At 41.0% G+C, this 20203-nt stretch overlaps 1 protein-coding gene across 4 annotated transcripts in view; it reads left to right on the forward strand.

Annotated features, from left to right (window-relative positions):
* SSBP2 (single stranded DNA binding protein 2) overlaps positions 1–19960 on the forward strand; it is a 137207-nt gene extending 117247 nt beyond the window's left edge. For all 4 annotated transcript variants that reach the window (XM_036403698.2, XM_036403699.2, XM_036403700.2 and 1 more), the window contains 5 exons: positions 479–549; positions 1277–1355; positions 2475–2503; positions 5245–5343; positions 7663–19960. In XM_036403698.2, the coding sequence (XP_036259591.1) occupies positions 479–549; positions 1277–1355; positions 2475–2503; positions 5245–5343; positions 7663–7692 (308 nt within the window). In that variant the 3' untranslated portion in view covers positions 7693–19960. The remainder of the gene's footprint in view (positions 1–478; positions 550–1276; positions 1356–2474; positions 2504–5244; positions 5344–7662) is intronic.
* The last annotated feature ends 243 nt before the right edge of the window (positions 19961–20203 follow it).

Below are 20203 nucleotides of genomic sequence, written 5' to 3' on the forward strand. Positions count from 1 at the left end.
TTCAAATTCATATGGCCTTGACAGGGATGGGAGTAAAAAACTGTAACTCTCGCTCTGTGTAAGGAGAAGCTTTTTATCATTTATTACAGATGGAAAACAAATTGCAGGAAGTACTGATAAGAAACAAACTCCCGTTCTTTGAATAATATTGAAGATGAGTGAAGAAATTTAGAACTCCAGGAAACAGGATTTTAGGAATTTAATACTTACAGATTCTTGGTGATTTATAAACCTTTTAACAGTCATGCATAAAGCTAGAGCCCAGAAGTAGTCACTTGGGGACCATGGCAATTATTTCTTTTCATAGCCCTGTTGTGTGGCAGCAGTGGATAGAAAGAGAATAAAATCTGCCATTATATTGCCACTGTGTATAGCATTGAGGCACAGTAATAATATGAACAAAATGACAGGAAATGTATGAGGTGAGTAATTTTATTGAAAAGTGTATTTTAGCACTTAAAATAATCTCTTATTACAGATTCAACCAACTCTGGAGACAACATGTACACTTTAATGAATGCTGTGCCACCTGGGCCCAACAGACCTAATGTAAATATGAATTTTCTTACATCTTTCTTTGAGTAGCACAGCCTTTTGTTTATCCAAACACTGTGTTTCCAGCAGCTATCATTATTGCTAAGCTTTCCTTTTTTATGGGTGGCTCTTCAGTTATGGGCCTCTGGGAAAAAAAACCTGCCAGTAGAACTTAAAAGTAAATATATGTAGATATGCTAAGTCATTATGCAGTAAATTGCAGATTGTTTGGCTATAATGGTAGTATCTTTTAAATGTGTGAAGAGCTAAATTTAAGGTTAATTATGTAATTGGATAGAAGCTGCTCAAGTTGTGAAGGTGATGAGGAGCTTTTACAACTTAGGATAGGTCTGGTGGGGTTTGAAAGCTGTTAATTAATCACTGATGGATTTTAGGGAGTTATAATAGTTCCCTATAACTCCAGTGGGGATGGGGCTGAGTTGCCAGCAGCAGTCTGAAAAGCCATACAAAACCAAAACTGAAGTAAATAATGAATCTGTTGGATTCCAGCCTACAGAGATGACAGTCTCCAAAAATCATGAAATTGACCCCAAAAATGCTGGTTTCCAGTCTTCACAAGACACCTTCTCATGAAGGTCTGAATGGGACTTGAGAGTCTCTTCTCATTCAGGGCTGAGGATTTGTCCTTATTTTTTTTCCTCCTTCTCCTGAGCATTGCATTCTCTTTATTAGGTTGTGTGATAAATAATTGTTGAGTTTTTAATGCCTGCTCCTTTTGTAGTTTCCACTGGGGCCAGGCTCAGATGGACCCATGAGCGGACTGGGTGGAATGGACTCGCACCATATGAACGGATCATTAGGTAACAGTAACAGTAAATGCTGAATTCCCAGTGCCCCTGCTGTTCCCTGGGAACAATTCTTGGAGTTCTTTGATAAAATGTATGGAAAAAATTCTGTGGACATCAGTGAGATGAAGGGAATGATTTGAAGAGGCTGTGGCAATGAAAAAAGAAGTCATTGAAGCTCAGTGAGCAGACTTGTGAAAAATAACATTTCAGCATAGGCCTCTATCTCCTAAAGAGAATTACTTTTTTTGTTTTAGGAAACACGACCCTGACATTTTGGATTACTTTATATAGGGACACTTTTGCAGCCTTTCTCTACCCATTACAATCCTAAAATGGGTATTTGGTTTAACTACTAATGATGCACATTGCATTCAAGTCAATGAAAAACTGTGTGAGAGGCAGCCACACCTTTTTCTATTGCTTTCTGCATGCTGAGAATTTCTTCTTCTCAGCTAAAATGAAAAAGTCATTTGCAAGTTATGGGAGGATTTTACATGTACCTAGCACATAGTTTATCCTTTTGGGCCATGACAAAATAACTCCTGATAACATCTATGTATCTGGAGTTTTTGGAGAGAGAAATCCTGTTCCTTCTCAGCCCTAGTTTGCCTGGCTGTACGAAGGAGCTGTTTCAGTCTTCTCCCACAGCTCCATTTCTGATGGTTTTGCTGTGATCTCTTCTAGTTTTGTACTCAGTACTCTTCCAGAATTTGTCTTCCCTGAAAATACATATCTTTTGCTGCTAAAAAAAGCCCTTTTCTTCGTTCATCCATCCTAAAATTGCATTTCCCTTATTCTCTGCTTTACTTGAGGTGAGGGCTACAGCATGTGAAAAAAGCCCTCAGTTTTCAATCGTCTTGCATTCACTATATTTAATTTTATTTGGTTTTCTTTCTCTGCTCATCAGGATGATCTGTTTTCTTTAAGAGATACTCAGTGCATGTAGTGCAGCAACAGTTGATGGAGCCTCAGACTGATTGAGAGGATTATTCTGTACCAAATGTAAACTTTTACTAAGTTGGTTATTTTTTAAAATGTTGATGTTCCACTATGCATTTTCGATGAAAAAAAAATATTATTGGATTAGCTTCAGCTCAAAATTAACTGAGCAATTGTCTGTTTTAATTTCAGGCTCAGGAGACATGGACAGTATTTCCAAAGTGAGTATCTAATTGAATATCTAGAATTTTTAGAGTGTTTCACTCTAAACTCATTTCCTTTATCTCCGTTATGTATCTTTTTGTATACACATTTATTATATCATATCTATATTATATATAATTACCTCCAGTTCATAATCTGACTGATCATGTCGTAGTCTTTGGTGCTCTTAAAATAAATGAAACCAGTTCTAATAATCAGTTCTAGTCAAAGGTAAATTTGGGCCAATCTCCTTAGGGTGTTGCATGATTGGGTTTGTCACCTCTCTAAGGTAATGTTAATATCTTAATCCTCAGGATAAATTTCCAAATAAGAAGCACTGTTTTGATGCCAGAATCATTAAAGAGCTGGAGAAGGATGTGAGTTTAATCTGCAGGGATTTTGCATCTACAAAAATAATACTTGAATATGTTGCTTCTGTAAAAATAAAACTTCTATGGATGTGATCACCATTAACTTAGGAATTAATGAGCTGATGTAGTATTGGTAAAGGGGTATAAATAAAGAGGACCCTGTGTTTTTACATTTTATAACATTTTCAGACTCTTCATGATGTAAAGTGATGGATGGGAAAGACAACATTGCCTCAGCTGCGCTGTGCTGGGCTGTGCAGTGAGGGATTCAATAAAACCCTCCTGTGAGATAAACAGCATACAGCACATTTTTATCAAAGTCTGTGGTTTTTCTTCACTATCTTACTGCAAACTGCAGCATTTTTTAAAGGGAAAACCAAAACATTTCCATTCCCATGGGATAATTTTTAAAGCCTGTATTCCACTTTTAGCTGGTCAGTATGTACTGGTACAGGTATCAGCAGCTCTGAAAAGTTGCATCCTAAACAATTTACCTAAAAGTCTCATAATATGTTAGCCTGCATGAATAACTCACGGCAATAACTGTTGATCTATGTGGTTTCTTAATAAGTAAAAGAAAGATGCTGTTAATTTTGCCTGTAAAACAGCTTTCCATAGAAAATGGATCCAGTCCTGGCAGAATCAGTACAGGTCACAGAATGCATAGCTTTCTAGAGAAGATTTTAACTAAATTAGCTGAATGGCAGAACAGAAAGTTTTTTTTATGAAGTAAGCTCAGACAAGGGCAGTAAATGAACTGAAATTATGCATGTTAAATAAAAATTACCAACCTGCATTTATTGCAATGCCCATGGAATTTGTGCAGGCACCAGGGGCACCCTTGCTTTGGAAAATCCCAGTTGGAGCTATAGTGCTGGACCCCAAGTGGCCACAAAAGCACTAAAATGGGATTTTTTCAGGAATTTGGCCCTTTGGGGCTGGAGTGCTGCAGCAATGGCTTAATGCCAAAGCTTAGTTCTACACAGAGCAACATGAAATAGGGGGAAATCCCCCAGGAAGAAGCAAAAGTGCAGGAGCATCATGTGAAATAAATGTGGCAAGGTCTGTACATTGTTGGATGTCGAGGCCAGTGGGAGTGCTGAGATTGCGCAGCCCTCCTGTGTAACTCAGGCTCTGAGTTGGTGCTGCTCAGGGCACAGCAGCAGTGCAGAGCCAGGCAGTGGGTGCAGCCTTCTCCGAGCTGTGGGTCCCTGGATATCTGGTGTGCTGGCTCCACTGGAGAGCAGACTTGATTAACTGGTGTCAATTGGTGTCACTGTTGTTATTGTTACTGATGTCAATAACCTCGTTAGCCTTCAGCTGTCTTTGATGGACGTGTTGTCCAGGGGTCTGAGGATCACAGTTGTGGAAGTAGTGAATTAGACTGAAGAAAGCAGAAGGGCTAAGGCAGAGCTTTTCACCCAGCACTCTGAGGTGCATTTCAGATGCTGTTGAAAAATTTCTGCTTGTAGGTCATGTACCTAATTGGTTTGGTATTTATATTTATATTGCATTCCATTTTTCTGAATTACAAAAAAAAAAAAAGCCAAGGAAAGAACTGTGATAGATGTAAGGATTTCATTATGAGGTCCATGGTTTCACTGCTCCTTTTCCCTGACTACTCTTTTTCCATTATGAGTCTTCTGAGTAGGAGGTGTAGCAGTGATGGAAAGAGGATTGCCCATGATCCAGGCGTGGCAGGGTGCAGAGCAGCTTTGTAAGAGCACCTGACTGATGGCAGTGTGTACAATAACCACCTGTGAGCTGTTGATGCACAATCATTTCTGTGGCAATTAACCTTGTTTCACCCATGCTGCTTCTGAAGTTGCAGAGGTCTCTGTGCACTTCTGTAAGGAAAAGAGTAACAATTAATTTTTGCAAGGCTTTAGATTGTTACTATTTCAGTGAATTGTGACCATGATGAGCAGCCCTCAGTCTGCAAAGGTCTGTGCAGACCTGATCCATCCTGCCTTTAAGTACATCTTTTGTCTATCTTGAAGTACATACCCATAACTCACACATGTCAGGGCTCACAGACATGGCTGCATTCAACCACATGATTTAATGTGGTGACAGAACTTCCTTATATCCCTACTGCAGCCTTTTACAGCTCTTCTTGACTTCAGCAGGAGCAGATGCTGGTTATAGCCTGAAAATGAGGCACAGGTAAATAATCCTTGCTACAGGGAAGAGAACATTACTTAACAGACTAAAGTTAGTGACTGAATCATGCAGAACCCTGCTGGGGCTGATTTCTCATCCTTGAGAGGCTTCAGTGCACCTGAGTGCACCAAGTTCTGTGTGGAGCATGCCCTGGGCTCACCTGGTGAGGCTGGAAATGAACCTGAAGCAGCACTGAATCTGTATTTTGTAATCTTTTTTAACAGAACTCTCCCAGTAATATGAGCATGAGCAACCAGCCTGGCACTCCCAGGGATGACAGTGAGATGGGTGGAAACTTCCTAAACCCTTTTCAGAGCGAGAGTGTAAGTATTCCATTACCTGGCTTGTTGGATTGCAAAGGTGAACATGTATCTGTGGCCTTTTGTTTAGAAAAAGAAACTTTACAAGTTTTGTAGTGTGCTTGTAGTGCAGCACTGTGTCTTGCATGTATTTTAATAGTTTCTGAAAGTACAGCATTGATTTGAATAAAAAATGCTGTGCAAAAGAGAGCTGAAACTGGAATAGGTGGGAGGCATAGATTCGCTGCAGAAACTCTTTGGGCCACGAGGTCAGTGAAAAAGCAGGGTTTACACTGAAGTATGTGATGAAAGCACCAATAGATTCCATGTTGCAGTGTGCTGTTACACCCATAAAAGGCAGAGGTTCCACTAGTGTTCATTCTGGGGAAAATTACGTTTTTTTTAATATATGGAATGCTCAAAGCAGCAAAATGTGGTGTAAACATTTTACAGAGCAAGACTGTGGTATTGTCATACTCCTGTGCCTGAAGCTGGGTTTGTAAATCCACCTCTAGGTCCCTAAATAGGAGTGTAACCTCATTAGCTGTGACAGTGGTGACCTGCTGCTCAGTAAACAGCTTCTGTTAGATCTCAGCATAGTCGAGTTCCATGGAAAATTTCCTGGGAATCTGATTTTGAGGGGTTTTGGGAGGTTTTCTTTTTCAGCTAGTGAAAAGGAAGAGTTTCTGCCAGTTAGCTGTTGGTGGGCACACATTCAGGTTGTGTGGAGTGTTGAAGAAAACTGTCATACACAACCTAAGAAGAGCAGTGTTTAATATCTGCCAGAATGGCAGAAAGCACAGAGGCTCCATGAAACGTGGTCCCTGCTCCTGGCAGCCCTTGGCTCCCAGTCTGGCACGCTCTGCTGTGCTGAGAGCAGCCAGGGTCACTGAAACAGGGCCGTGGGAACAGGAGGACATCAGTGCTACTCTGGAGAAAATCACTGCTCTCAGGCACTCCCTGGGTTCTGGGTGTTTTTGTGCTGCCTGCAAGAGCCAGGGACTCGGATCTCTCACGGTTTTGTTGAGATGTGTGCCTGCAAGGCAGGAGTGCCACGTGCCAGGGGCGGCCCTGTCTGCTCCCAGGCACTGCAGGCTCTCTAACATGGGCTCCTCTGTCATCCTGGGGGCTGCTTTGCTTTCTCATCCATGTTTTGCCACTTGGCTGCTCAGAATAGGTGTTACCACAGAGTCCTTTCTCCGGGAGATTTGCTGTTCAGTTCACCAGGAATTTTGGTTAGGGGTAAATAGCAATGCAGGGCTTAATAACAAGTTGAAAGTCCTAAACAACTTGAGACCATGTTTTGATTCCTTTCCCAAAGTGATTCCCCAGATACTTTGGCTCAGATACAGGAGATTCCTTGAGCAGGTGCTTTGCTTTGAGCCTCAGAGCTGGTAGTCAGACCTCTGTAATTTACATGGTAGGGAAGACCCATCTAAAATACTCTTTCTATGTGCTTGGACACTTGGAAATGGCCAGCTTGTAACTGAAGACTTGGCAGGATATGTAGGGCACATGTGGTTTTGCACAGGCAAATTTATCTTTCCTTTTCCTTCTGTCAATTTTCAAACTGCTAATCTTCTTGCATTTTAACATTTTCCTCTACTTTAGAGGATGTTAGACCAAATTAGCTGGTTTTGCAGTCCACAGTTTTCAATTTAAAAGCAAATTGGGTGTATGGATGTGCATTTCTTCTAGGCACTGTGGTGTCCCATTGATTACTTTAATGAAGCACTGCTAACCTGAGGGTAGCTGTAGGTTGGGTAAAGGCTGCAGTTCAGTTTGTGTCACTACAATCGTGTGATGTGGCGATTGGATTTTTGGTTCACATAAAGGAAAATGACCACTGGTGATTCAGCTCGCCCCCCTAAAATTGCTAACACAAAATAATACAGACCAAAACCCTAACTGAATCACAGTCATACATATCTCTGTTCCTTTCTTCCCCTAAGGTAATCAAAAACTCCCCAAAATCTTGTGTGGTTCAGCTAGCCACGAATGCAGCCAGTCTATTTCAGACTAGGCACCTGCCCAGGAAAATTCCCCAGTAGCCAGCAGTGGGCAGGGAGGGGAATAGAAAGCCTCAGTGAGGTATTAGTTCATCACAGCACCCAGGTAACACCAGAACAGCCCTCAGGGGCATTGCCTTTGTCAGCAGTGGCTGTATTCTGGCATGACAGGAGCACAGCAGAAGTTCTGGGACACAAACTGAACTGCAGCCCCAAGAGAGGCTGCAGCACAGATTCAGGAGGGAGCTCAAGGAGCTCTGAACCCATTGCTACCTATGGACACCTGTGAGTGGGGGGAAGAATGTTTGTTAAATTGTGGATTCCTCTTTTCCAGTACTCCCCTAGCATGACAATGAGCGTGTGACCCGTTCACAAGTGTCGCCATGAAGACCACAGTGAGTTGGCCCTCTCCAGAGAGCTACTGCAGAAGAAAATTATTCGTCCCAGTGTACAGTTTAACTAAAGGATCTCAGACACAATCAGACCCACCTGTTTTTTTTTTTTTCTTCTCCTACCATCTCCCCTGTTTTGTCAAGAAAAGTGGGTCCCAAACATGCTTGAGACAACTGTAAGGAGTGGCATGAGAGAAGTGCCCGAGGTGGAGCTGCCAGCGCCTGTCTGTGTGTGTACATGTGTGGGTCAGCGTGGGGTGTGTGTGTGTGACACCCAAACACACACACACACACACAGACCCCAGGACACTGTCAAATAGGATCACATGACATCTTACGTAGAAATCAGAAGTAGGGACTTTTATTCCATTTCTTTTTTTTTTTTTTTCACGTTTACATTTTAATTATTAAAATTTGCTTTCCCTCTCCCATCCTGAACTGTTTTATGTTGCATATATCACTGCTTTATAAGTTATTTTTTAAGTTGAACTCAAAGGATAAATTCTTTTGATTTTGTTAGTGTCTGCCATTATGGATAGGAATAAAATTGCTTATACGAGCTTTCATTACCTTGTGTTTGATACCAGCTACCCTGTGAATCACAAATTGTACTGTCTCAAGAAATAGAAGAAAGCTCATCTTAACTTTTTGGAGAAATTTAATAACTTCCACCTGGTTTGGGGATTTTTTTTGATACTTTGCCTTTAAGAGAAAAAAAAAAGCACTGAAGGTTATTTTTCTTCTTTAATTGAAGCCTAATATCTGCAATATCTATTTTAAATGGAAGCCTGAATTTGATACAAGCTTCTCAGTTTATATAGAGTACTATAAGGTTACTGTAAGTGAGCTCCAATTGCTATAGAATCTAGCAATAAAGTGTCAGGGCTTCTCCTGCCCTTGGAACTGAGTTTTCTGTTTAGCATGGTCTTCTGTAGGGGTGGTAGTTAGTGGAAATACAGTAGAGTCCTTATCACCAAAACATTTTCCAACAACCTACAATTATGTTTCCCATTTTCAGTGATTCTCAAACATATATGAGCAATCTGTGTTCCTAATTATAAACAGTATTTCCCAAGCCCATTTCGAAAATCAGGTCACCCTGCTTGGGTGTGTGTTTTCTGCCATATCTGCCAGAATTAATTCCCACAAAACTTTCCAGTCAGCAGCCTTTTTTTTTATTATTTTTCTTTGAGCCAAAATGCCACAGTAAACTTTTTGTGACTACTACTAGCCTTGTTGTGAGGGTGTTACCTTTTGCCATGAACAGAAAGGAACAAAGGTCTGGGCCCTTTTAGGAGGACATACAGTTAGACATGAAAGCTGGGGCCAGAATGCAGAAAAAGGCCTAAAGGAAACGCTTCTGGAAGCATTCCCATTTCTCTTCAGGCAGAGCTCTGAAACTGAGATTATGGTACTTTTACTTAGTTCCTGATGATTTTCAGCTCCCCCAGGAAAAGAAAGGTTTCCAGTTTGTAGTGATACAAAGGCTGATGATTAGCAATGCAGGCACAAAGTGGCTCAGCAGAAATTCGTGCCACAGACAAACAGCAAATTCCTCTCCTTGGACTTTAATCCAGAGGAGCCACTTGGAGAGCAGGAGCAGTTCTGGGATGTGGTATATCCATGTGCAAGGGGATTCTCTTTCATGAACTTGTGGTAAAGGAATATCACCCATATCTGATGGGCTTGTGATGGTAGCTGGATGCGTAAGGAATTCTACAATCTCCTAACCAATTTTTATTTCCATATATTACACGTGTATGATATATGGAAATAAAAAGATTTAACATGTTACTCTCCTGTTAGGGTTACTCAAAGATGAAAGTCTCAGAGGATCAAAATGACATTGAAGTATCAAAGATTTTGTTAGCATTACTTTTTAGTAAGAACTCCTTGATTAGATGTAAACATGACCTAGATAGTCATTACATGGTTTTGTAGGCTGTATTCTTATTGATTATGAAGGTCACATTCATTTGCATCTCTTTGGAAAACACTTTGTTGCTGTTCTCCAAAGATGCTGGAAGACCCTGCTATTGGCTCAAGTCACAAACACAAAATCAGGTGTAATTTCTTCAGACCCTTTGCTGTTGTCACTAACGCCACATTACACCCAGAGTCCAGGTGTCCTTGCAGCCTGGGTTGGCCACCTGTATTCAGGTGGTCGTCTTCCAGGGACCCAGGGACTCCTTCTGGCCCAGTTTCAGCCAGATGGTGTCACTGCTGCTGGACTAAGGCAGATGGGAACAGTGCATCGAGTGCCAAAGGCCATTCCCAGGTCAGTGAGCTGTTGGGCACCTTGGAAGGGTGGAAGTCTGACCTTTAAACCTGTGCATGGAACTGCTGACACAGATTGGATATCAATATTAAAACACGTTATCCTCACTTTGATACGGGAGCACAATGTCCTTTCAGCACATGATGGGTTCACTGTGTCCTGCATTTCTCACACCCGCACAGCCCCACGGGCAGCAGCTGGTGCCACTAATGCTTTGTCTGAGGCCTTACCAGGCTCCTCCAGAGGCCAGGTTCTGCAGCTGAACCTTTAGAAAACAATCCTGTTTGCTAATTACTCAAATCCTAAATTATACCTTTGGATTATTTCTTTCTTAATAAGCACAGGGCTTTTTGCTTGTTCATTTCTCTTTCCTTTGCTTACAAATCCTTGTAGCATGGATTTGATTTTCATGGTATCTGGAGTATCAATATGGGAAGAAACACTATTCCCAAGCACTCAGTTTTTGCTCCCACTTCCATTTTTTATGCTCCAGATACCAGGAGCAATGTAACTGCTGGTTGGTTCTGTCCTTATGCAACAGCACTGTTGATAATGTCAGAACTTGTCCAGCTCTGGTAGGAATTTTATTTTAAGTGGTGCAGGGTAGATCTTCTCACACTGGGTTTTTAGACAGATCTTGCTCTTTAGCATAGAAGTAAATAGGACCTGATTCTGTAAATGGGTATTTCAGGCAAAGTTGAAGTAAGCCTTCTTAAAAACAGAAGTGATTAAATCTTAGAGTAGCAGAAATGGAGAGTAAGGGATCTGTTATGCTGTGAGAACTCTTGCAGATATTCCAGCTTCGTAGAAAACAGCTGAAACTGGATTCACCTGTGAACTTCACAGTGAAACCAGGGTCTTACCTGCTGCTCAAACCTATGGAAAGCAGTGCTCAGATGCAGATGTCCACGTCACCCAGATTTTATTGCCATGTCTAAGAGCAGGCATTGAGGCAAGGAAGAAGTTTCCCTGTCTGAATCACAGGTAAAGCATGTGGCCTGGTGTGCATTAACAAAATACCTGGATATTTGCATGTAGTGATTACATTATTTTCTTAACTACCTGAGAATCAGGAAAAACTGCAGTTTGGAACTTGCACTTCCAACCCCCAGAGATTCCATTTTTTATTTGGAAGCCTTCTGGTTGCAGAGCCCTTGCCCCCCAACATGTCAGATATTCAGAGACAGTAACAACTTTCAGGCTTTTGCTTTCAGCCTGTTCCCCATAGTGTAGGATTAAATGTTCTATGTCCCAGGACATCCAGCTGTTCCTTTCCCTTCCAACAGGAATACCCAATAAGAAATGTGGAGGCTACTCATTTATTTTAAAACCACTTGGGGAGAAGTGAATAGAAGCTTGCTTCTTTAAGGATGCATCAAAGGACAGCTTCTTGAACTGCCTAAAACCAATCGAATTTTCCTGTGTTCTGTGGCAATACTGCATGTGCAAATGATTTGGAATTAGATTTAATGAGGGACCAGCTGTTACAATATTTAGTGTTGATCACTTCATTCAAAAATGACTTTTCAGCTGATACATGTTACACGGGGTCCTATTTCTGTATCAGTTATTTATTAAGTGTTTTCCCCTGTTTCTAGTCAGCTCTGATCCACTGTTGTTGCCATGGCTAAGTATGGGCTGGATTATTCAGTACTTCACCCTGCCCATTTGCCTTTCAAGAATGTAAAATATACCTTAATGATGTAAAACGTACAGGTAAATTTATTTTTCTTTAATTCACCATAAGTGGTGATAGAGCTGTGGGTGCTGTCAGACACACTTGGGTTTGCTCAGGCCTTAAGGAGGGGAATCCTGACAAAGCACATCTTTCAAATAAACCCCTATAAACTACTTCAACACTGTTATCTCACAGTGAGGATCCAATTCATGATTTAGTGATTCAAAATAACTCTAGAAATTCAGAAATAAATTAGTTAGGTTTAAATTTTGCTGTATGCAGCTCTTTCTACTTTTCACATATTGGCACAGTTCTGTAAACTGCTGCTTGTGCCAGTTCTGCTGAAACTTTGATGAAACTATTCACATAAGGTCATTGTTTGGGTAGGATTTCACCCTAGTCTGGGTCAAATATATAACTTACCTGTGGTGTAACATTATTTGGCAGATGTAAAAACTGAGTACATAGAGAAAAATACAGAGGGTCTGTTGAAATTACCAAAATGATGTTTCAATCTGAAAAATGAGAAAAGAGAGTTTAAAATTCTGCTTTGAGTGCACTCCTGTATAGTGTCTACATATTGGAAACAAATTACAGTACCAAATCTAGAAAAAGTAAATACATCATCTACTCAGCACATGAAAATTCTGATCCTGCCAACAGCTTCACCTTGATCTCAAATTGAGCCTGCACATAGTTAATTTTAAACAGATCTAAGAACAGGTAGTATCCTTCAGGAAATTAAAAAAGTAGGACTGTAGTAATCTAAACCCATGCTTGAACATGGACAGTCTAGAGCTCAAATTAAGTCTTTCCTAAGCAGCCATTATTTCACAGATCTTAGCAGTGCAGGAGCATGTTTATGTATCTATAGTACTGACATGCAGAGCAGATTTGGCTTTCTTCTGTTTCTTAATTTATTAGAGCTTTGTTCACTATTACATGAAACATTTCTGTGAATTTGTTCTTTCATCTTGTTTTCAGTTGTGCAGCCATAGTTTCCCTCCACACAGCCAACAGCTTCGCAGTTTTAGTCCAAACTTCTGTTTGGTTGCTGTTCTTCATTTAAGCTTAAAATGTGTAAGAAAGCCTCTCATGTAATAGGAAAACTTGCCATAAAAATGTATAAAGGTTTTCTTGGGTACATGTTTTCAAATTTAATAAATGCAGTTTTCGGTTATAATTTCAAATGGTCACTTTCTAGCCACTATTTCAGTTTTGTGCACAAAAGAAATGGATAGACAAAAAGAAAATCACCTTCTTTTTCTTTATTTCACTTCAGCATTGTAAATATTTGCTGAAAGACATGGTTTTGGGGAAATCAGATAAAAAAGAGATTTGCTGCCTAGTTGCACTAAATAATACAGCTGGACTTCATGCTGAAAGCTCCTTCCACATCCCCAAAAGTGTACAGCTTGACATCCGAACTGTGTGACCTCGTACAAAGCCTAATTCACCAAGAGTGGTTTAATTTGCCCGGTCAGTGTTTGCAGTGTGTCCCGCGGATGATTCAGGGTTCTGTGGTCCCAGAGCAGTGACCGAGTGGTCGAGCAGGCTTGTTCCCAGGGCCAGGTGGCTCAGGAGTGGGCAGTTTTCCACCAGAAACAAGGTGTTCGTTCGCTACCTCGCTGTTCTCTTGAGAACTTGCACAACTCTTCTTGCCGTTAGGTTCTGGGGATCCCTTCACAATTTTACAATGCTGAGACAAGAGGCTGGATTTTGCTAAGAGAAAATTCTGGCAGTTCTAGCGTCGGTTTTTATAGGGAAACAGCATGAAACATGGGGATTTTGAAAGGTGATGTGTTCTCAATAGCCTAGGAAACAGACTGTACAGTCTAGGGGTTTGGGCTATTGCAGAGATACTGAAATCATCAGTAACTGCTTTTGATGGGAAAAAGTATTGTTGTGGAACAACTGCTCTGACCCCTGAGGAGTCAAATTGTCAACTGGATGAACTGGATATTTTAGGCTTCACTTGTGTGGTTTTAATCTTCATGTTTTACTCTCTCTCACTTGGACTTCCCCTATAAATGTACTGTGCCGGGTCTTTGCACAAAAATAAGAACATTTTGCCCAACAAGCATGCAGGAAGTTGTTCTTACCTGTAACTAGAGCCCTGCTGGCGAGACTTCATTTCATTAATAGAAAGGACTATTGAGTTTAACACCAGATAAGGACAGTGCAGCATCCTGAGAGCTCTCACTGCTCGAGATGAGGACAGTTAGCATCCCACATACTCACAAATCAGACGAGACGGGTCCTAACAATGATAGAAAACAGCTTCAAAGAAAAACTCGTTTTTGTCTTGCAGAGTGGATGAAAATAAAATCCCAAATACAGGATATATTTAATTGAGGTAGAAATTTACTAAAGTTCTCTGTAACAGAGACACAGAGCACACCCAGTGGTTTAGTTGGAAAGCAAAGTGGTGTTATTAAATTGTTGTCAATAAACATACCATCCAAAAGCAGGTATAAGCTATTTTCAATTTCATTTTTCTAGCCTTTTTTATTTTTTCTGATTATGTTGTAGTTTTGATTTGATTTGCATTTACATTAATGGATAAGGAAGAGAACACAAGTTCCCAAAGTAGGGCTGGAATGAATTAGGGCTAGAATTAGACACACGGAAGAGTGGTGTGAGTAAAGCTGGAGTTTTCTGTCAGTTATAAATCAAGTGAATTTTTATATTACTATTTTTCCAGGACAAAAAGCATCCATACAGTAAACTTTGGCTCTGTCATGGCTGTTTAAGAAGCGTGAATCCAATTGCTGTGTGTGTGCTTGGACACCAGTTTTGAGGGGGGTTTTTTGATTTTTTTTTTGCAAGTATCCCCTTGGAGTGCATCTGCTTTGTGCATGTTCGGCTAAAACCACAAAACCAAACCACTTTTGTTTTTATGGATTGCTGTACACGCATCTGGTTCTGGTGGAAAGAGGAGGAAGTTTTGTTAGCTGGTGGGTTAGCATATTTATGTGAATTACTTACAGCATTGGTAAACTACTGTCAACTTTGTTCACATTGCACAAGATACTCTGTGTTGTCTATTGCTGGTGTTATAACCTCGGTGGTCCATGCATATCCTGTAAATTCCTGTAGGTTTTGTGTAAGAAATCTTGCCACCACTGCTTGCTACTGTAAATTCTTGTTTTGAAGCAAGAGGTGGCCTTTGACTGTACAGCCATGTGTATTATATACTGCAAAAGTCCTTGTTCTGTCCTCTGAACTCACTGTCCACATAGAGTTGAAGCTCTGTTAAGCACGCTTAGTGGTTTCAGAATTTATTTCAAACAGCAGATCTATAAGCCATTTACAGAAATATTAAATGTAATGTAAGAGAATTCAACCCAGTTCATATCCTTTTCTGAGAGCTTGGGGTTGGATTGGAGCAGGCAGCTGCAGGTTTTGGAGCATCCCAGGTGCCTGTGCCTGCACACCTGAGAGGTGTCACAGCTGCGCAGTGTCCCCTGGCAAAGGGGTGCCCCAGGCACAGCACCTGGGCAGGCTGCTGCCTTACAGAGATGTGTGAGCTGGTGTGTTTTTTATTCCCCACAAACTGCAGCAGTGCCAGGACAGAAGCCCATCTCTAGGGGCACATGAGAGGCACAGCACTGCCCCTGCATTGTGTCCTCGTCCCCACCCACCGCAGGCTTTACCTGAGGTGGTGTTTTAAGGAGATTTGAACTCTCTGTCTGGTTACTGAGAGAGAAAAATAACCTGAATTCTGGGACTCTGCATTCTTTTTTTACAGTATTTTATGATATACAACAAAGACCTGAAAATGTCTGTGTGTTCTTTGCTGGTTTCTGACATCAGAATTTCAAGTCCTGTCTAGTCTGAAAGGCAATGATGGGAAAAGTGAAGAAGCTTGGAAAGTTGAAGGGGATTCTTACTTGGATTACTTTAAATTCTGTGTTTCTATTGATAGTTGAATTTAATGAGTAGGCTAATCTTTAGAATCAAGGCAGTCTTAATGACTTTGCACCTTCACCCTTTCATGTAAGACTTTGAGAACTTGCAGTAAGTGTTCGTCATGCTTACAGTCCAATTTGTAGATAAATTCCCTGTATTTCTAAGATCAAAAAATATTTCTACAGTTACTTCAGCCCTTTACAGAGAAACAACAGGGCAATCCCTGTCCCATAATCCCAAGTATTTGTAGGTGTATTTTAGACAAAGAATGACTTTCAACATCATAACTGAAACTAATGTTCAATATTCCAGTCTCTGGAAGTAAAGGAAACCTCAGTAATTTTGCAAACCAGCAAGAATGAAACTTGTCTATATAAATACTAATGTAGAAAGTGCATGCAAAACTTGATACTGCCTCTGACCTTAATCGTTACTATTGATACTATTGGGGATCTCACAAATGTGTGTTTCAGAACGCTGTATTTCTCCTCCGTGTGTGCTTCATCCTCATTACCGACAGCTCCTGCCAAGAGCCAGCCCATGCCCTAGCCAGGGGTGGGGATGCAGAGCTCCCACAGCACCATGGATACGTGGGCATGTGTGCATGTTGTGTTAGGATGAGTACCTCTCGGGCTGCAAACCCCTCCAGACCTTGTGTGTGACTCTGCAGGGCAGCCTCTGGGCTGCCTGGGAGGGCTGCAGTCCCAGGCGGCTCCGGGTCTTGCTTTGGGGGATCGTCATGAACTCAAGCCTCACTGTTGAGCGTGTGATGAGCTCCCTGCCAGACTGTGAGCTGCAAAGGCACGGCTGGTGTGGGTCACTGACCCAAAGCGTGTCTGGCTGGGAGCCTCAGACAGGCCTGTGACAGACTGGATTGTCATGGTGATACTGTGCCACCACATCAGACTTGTTTCCGCTCCATGCTGTGGCCTGATTCATCCTGCCCTAATTTCAGCTGGCTAAAAATTACAGCCCGGGTCTCCTGTGTAAGCCAGAGGAGGGACATGAGTGGAGATGCCTCTGGAAGATTGCATTATGGCATCATTTGCCCTCAGCACTGATGAACAGCTGGAATTAGGTGGGATGAATCCAAGTGTGTACAATTGGCTTCTCACACCTCTACACGAACTTGTATTTGTTTGAGCTTGGAATGGGCAAGAATAATACAGCTCCTTTGAACCTGAATCCGAGTGTCTTACAGATGACTTTCTGAATTCAATCTCAAGCATGAGATTTCTGCCCTGTAGTGCTATTTTCTTTATTTTTACTTCAATTTTAATGAACAGCTGTAGCTTGAACTTGCAAATTGTTGAAACATTTCTAGAGGGATTACCCCTGCCTAGGAAACCTCACCTTTATTACTCAGAGTGGGCTTCCTTGTTACCTGCACTGATTTTCTTTGGAAGCAGTGCAGGGTAAAACCATTGCATAGATCAATCAACACCAGCAATAGCATATGCAGCTTTTAAATTCAGCTGTGACCTTGTAACTAAGGTATTAATGTTCATACTTTCCAGGTGTGGCTAAAGATTCCTTTCCTGAGAGCTTTAAGGAATAAATCTAGGTGGTCCTGGTTGAGGATTTTGAGAATACATGTAGTAATGGCGGTTTATGATAGGTTTTTTGAGGGAAACGTGCGACAAACGTGTTGGGATTTGGTGTGCTGTTTTGGAGATGAGGGAATATCCCGTGTCAGATAGAGCAGATGTGCAGGCAGCGTTACTGTGGGTTAGCAGAGTAACCTCCTCTCATTCCCCTCACTCCCTTCCCCATTACCTGCGGTACGAAATCCTGACAGCAGTTGTGCCAGTTGTTGTGGCGAGCTGAGGAACAGCTCCAGGCTAAAACTCAAATGTTGTAGCTGCACCTTCCACCTTCACTGGGTGTCCACGTTCTCAGAGCTGGGCTGGGACAGCAGTCACCTCCACAGCTGCCCTGTAATCTCATCACACAAAAGTGGGTGTCACTTTTTATGAGTTTAACAGGAGCAGTATTGATCCATTCACTTTATTTCCTGAGTTGTGAGTCATTTGCTGTTGGAAATTATACAGATCTTGTGTAGCTGCAAGTAGAAAAATTGAGATTTGTTTCTTATGATGAGCTGGTACAATTCCCGCTCTGCTGTTCAATATTTTTGAGTGCTGAAGTTAACCAAAATGCTACTTTCATGGGTTATCTCAGCCTCAGCTCTGCATGAAAATGGGTATGAAATTACAGTTGCTGTTCCTGGTTTCTCTGTGAATTCTGAGCCAAAGGTAAAGCAGTGGGGAAGATTGTTGTGGCAGCCACTCACTGACACCTTTTCAGATGCACAAAGCCATTCTGTCTGTCATCTGACGGTGCTCCAGTTTTCTCACTGGGTCACCATGTTGTTGTCAGCCAGTGGAGGAAAGGTGGACGAGCTCACCACCTGGGAAGAGTAGAAATGTAGCAAGTAACGAGCTATGTTCTCCAACAGTCCTTTATTTGTAGAGCTTCACTTTCAATTAACATTTGTACCTTCAGTTATTATTGTACCATTCACTATCTTGAGGTGGTATGAGCAGAAATTTATGAATATATATAATTTACCAGAAATATAGGCTTGTATTGTGCCTTTGTAATTCTCTTCAGCTTCAGTATGTATACGCTACGAGCAGATGAACTTCCTCCCTCTTTTGGGGTGTTCTTTACTGCAACGGTAGCTGATGGCTTCATTAATATTGGCTCTTTTAGTCTTCTGGGGCTAACATTTCTGTTTTTCTGAGTGAAAATGCCATAGTGCCCTCAGCAGACATAAGCACAATGACATAACACTGCAGTGCATGCTGTCTCTTAGCTTCTCTCTACATGTGCTTGCATGTTGGAAGATCTGAAGAGCTGCTGTGTAAATTGCTACATTATTTACCCAATACAGGTGGTTTTCCGCATCCCTTTTTTGCTCAAAACTCCCATTAACTCAGAAGTTAGTGATGGCTCAAAGGGGGGTTTTGGAAGCACAAAGGATGCAGGAAGCAACTCTTCAGTAGTTTACAGGCTGCTATAAATGTCTTTTCAGCAACGAAATGTAGCATTTTAGCAGTAACTTCCTAGTGAAAACACTGAGCGTGCTTATCACTTAAGATTTTAAGAAAAAAAGTGTCAGACTGTGTAATTGTATCTCATATAATTTTGACACTTAACCAGTTTTATCTACGTGTTCATGCTATACCAACCAACACAGACCTGAAAGGTGACAGCCATGTTTTTGTTACACAAGAAGTCACAGTTTACCAGAGGTTCTGAGTTTTTGTTTCTTTACCACATTTTCACTGCAGAGGTATTTTTCTATATAGTTAATCTGAGGCTTCCTTTCACCAACCAAAAGAGTCTGTAGCCCTCTGCACTGTGAAAGGCAAAGCCCTGTGGAGAGACACGGGCTTCGCACTTGCCCAGCAAATTAGCAGAAATTTCACCCAAGCCATAAAAGCCTCTTATGTTAATCTCTATTTATGTAATTAAAGCAATTAGGGATAGGAGCTTCAGGAATAATGAGGTCTCTCTATCCTCCATTTACTCCCTCTGTGCTTCATAGGGATTTAAGGGTTCTTTTTTCAAGGCTCAGCTGTGTCTCTTCAAACCAGTGCAGTCTAAGCATCGCATGAGATGCAGTTTATGGAGATAGCATTGGAGCGTGAAAGATTTATTCCTGGTAGCAAGGAAAAACTCGTGTCCCTGTGGACATGGACACTTGCAAACAAGTCTGATACCGAGAATTAAAACAAATGCGTTCAAGATGGTACCAGTACATCAGACTCTGTTCTACAGTGGGGTTTTTAGCTTTTGTCATTTGTATTTTATTTTGTGAAAAAAGGAGTTGGGGGGATCTCAGATCACATGGGGAATATTAGAAGTATATCACTCAACAATCATTTTATAAAGTCTAACTTCAAAATGCACTATGATTTATTACAAAAGTATATTTTCTTCTGTTTTTCGACATGGTGGTTTCCATTTTGTGATAAGTTAAACTCAGCAGTTAATTTGTTGCACTGCCTGGCTGCATGAATTCATCCAGTGTACATACGTACCTGTGCAGCATTACTTTTGGGGTTTGTATTTGAATTTGCAGTATTGATTATTATTTTTGTATTTTACTTTGCCTCTGTTATTGGAATTGTAGTAAACATAATTTATACATATGATTTTACAACTGTTTTGCAACTGAAAAGTCTCCTTTAAATTGTAAAGTTTTATTGATGGATACTCATTAAAATGGTATAAGAATTATATTAACAATTGTTTTGTGTTTTGATGCTCTCTGTATATAAATATATGTCTATTTATCTGTTTAATGGTGCTTGTGTCTTGCAATTTTGGATACATTTTAGAATAAAGTTTCATTTTACAAGAAGTAGTTGTATTTTCACAAGCTGTGTCCCAAAAAAACCCCACAACCAAACACCTTTTTTCCATAAATAACTAGGGTTATGAAAGAAGCATACAAAAAACATTTATAACTTCAGGCAGTAATAAATTTGTTTCTGGAATGTAGAAGTATGCTGTCTACAGAAGTGCACAGCTCTGTACAGCAGCTGATTTACTGCAGTAGCTGACATCTGTATCTAAAACGTTCCCAAAACTGTGCATTTCGGAG

This window comes from Molothrus ater, chromosome Z (genome assembly GCF_012460135.2).
Source record: "Molothrus ater isolate BHLD 08-10-18 breed brown headed cowbird chromosome Z, BPBGC_Mater_1.1, whole genome shotgun sequence".
NCBI lineage: Eukaryota > Metazoa > Chordata > Aves > Passeriformes > Icteridae > Molothrus > Molothrus ater.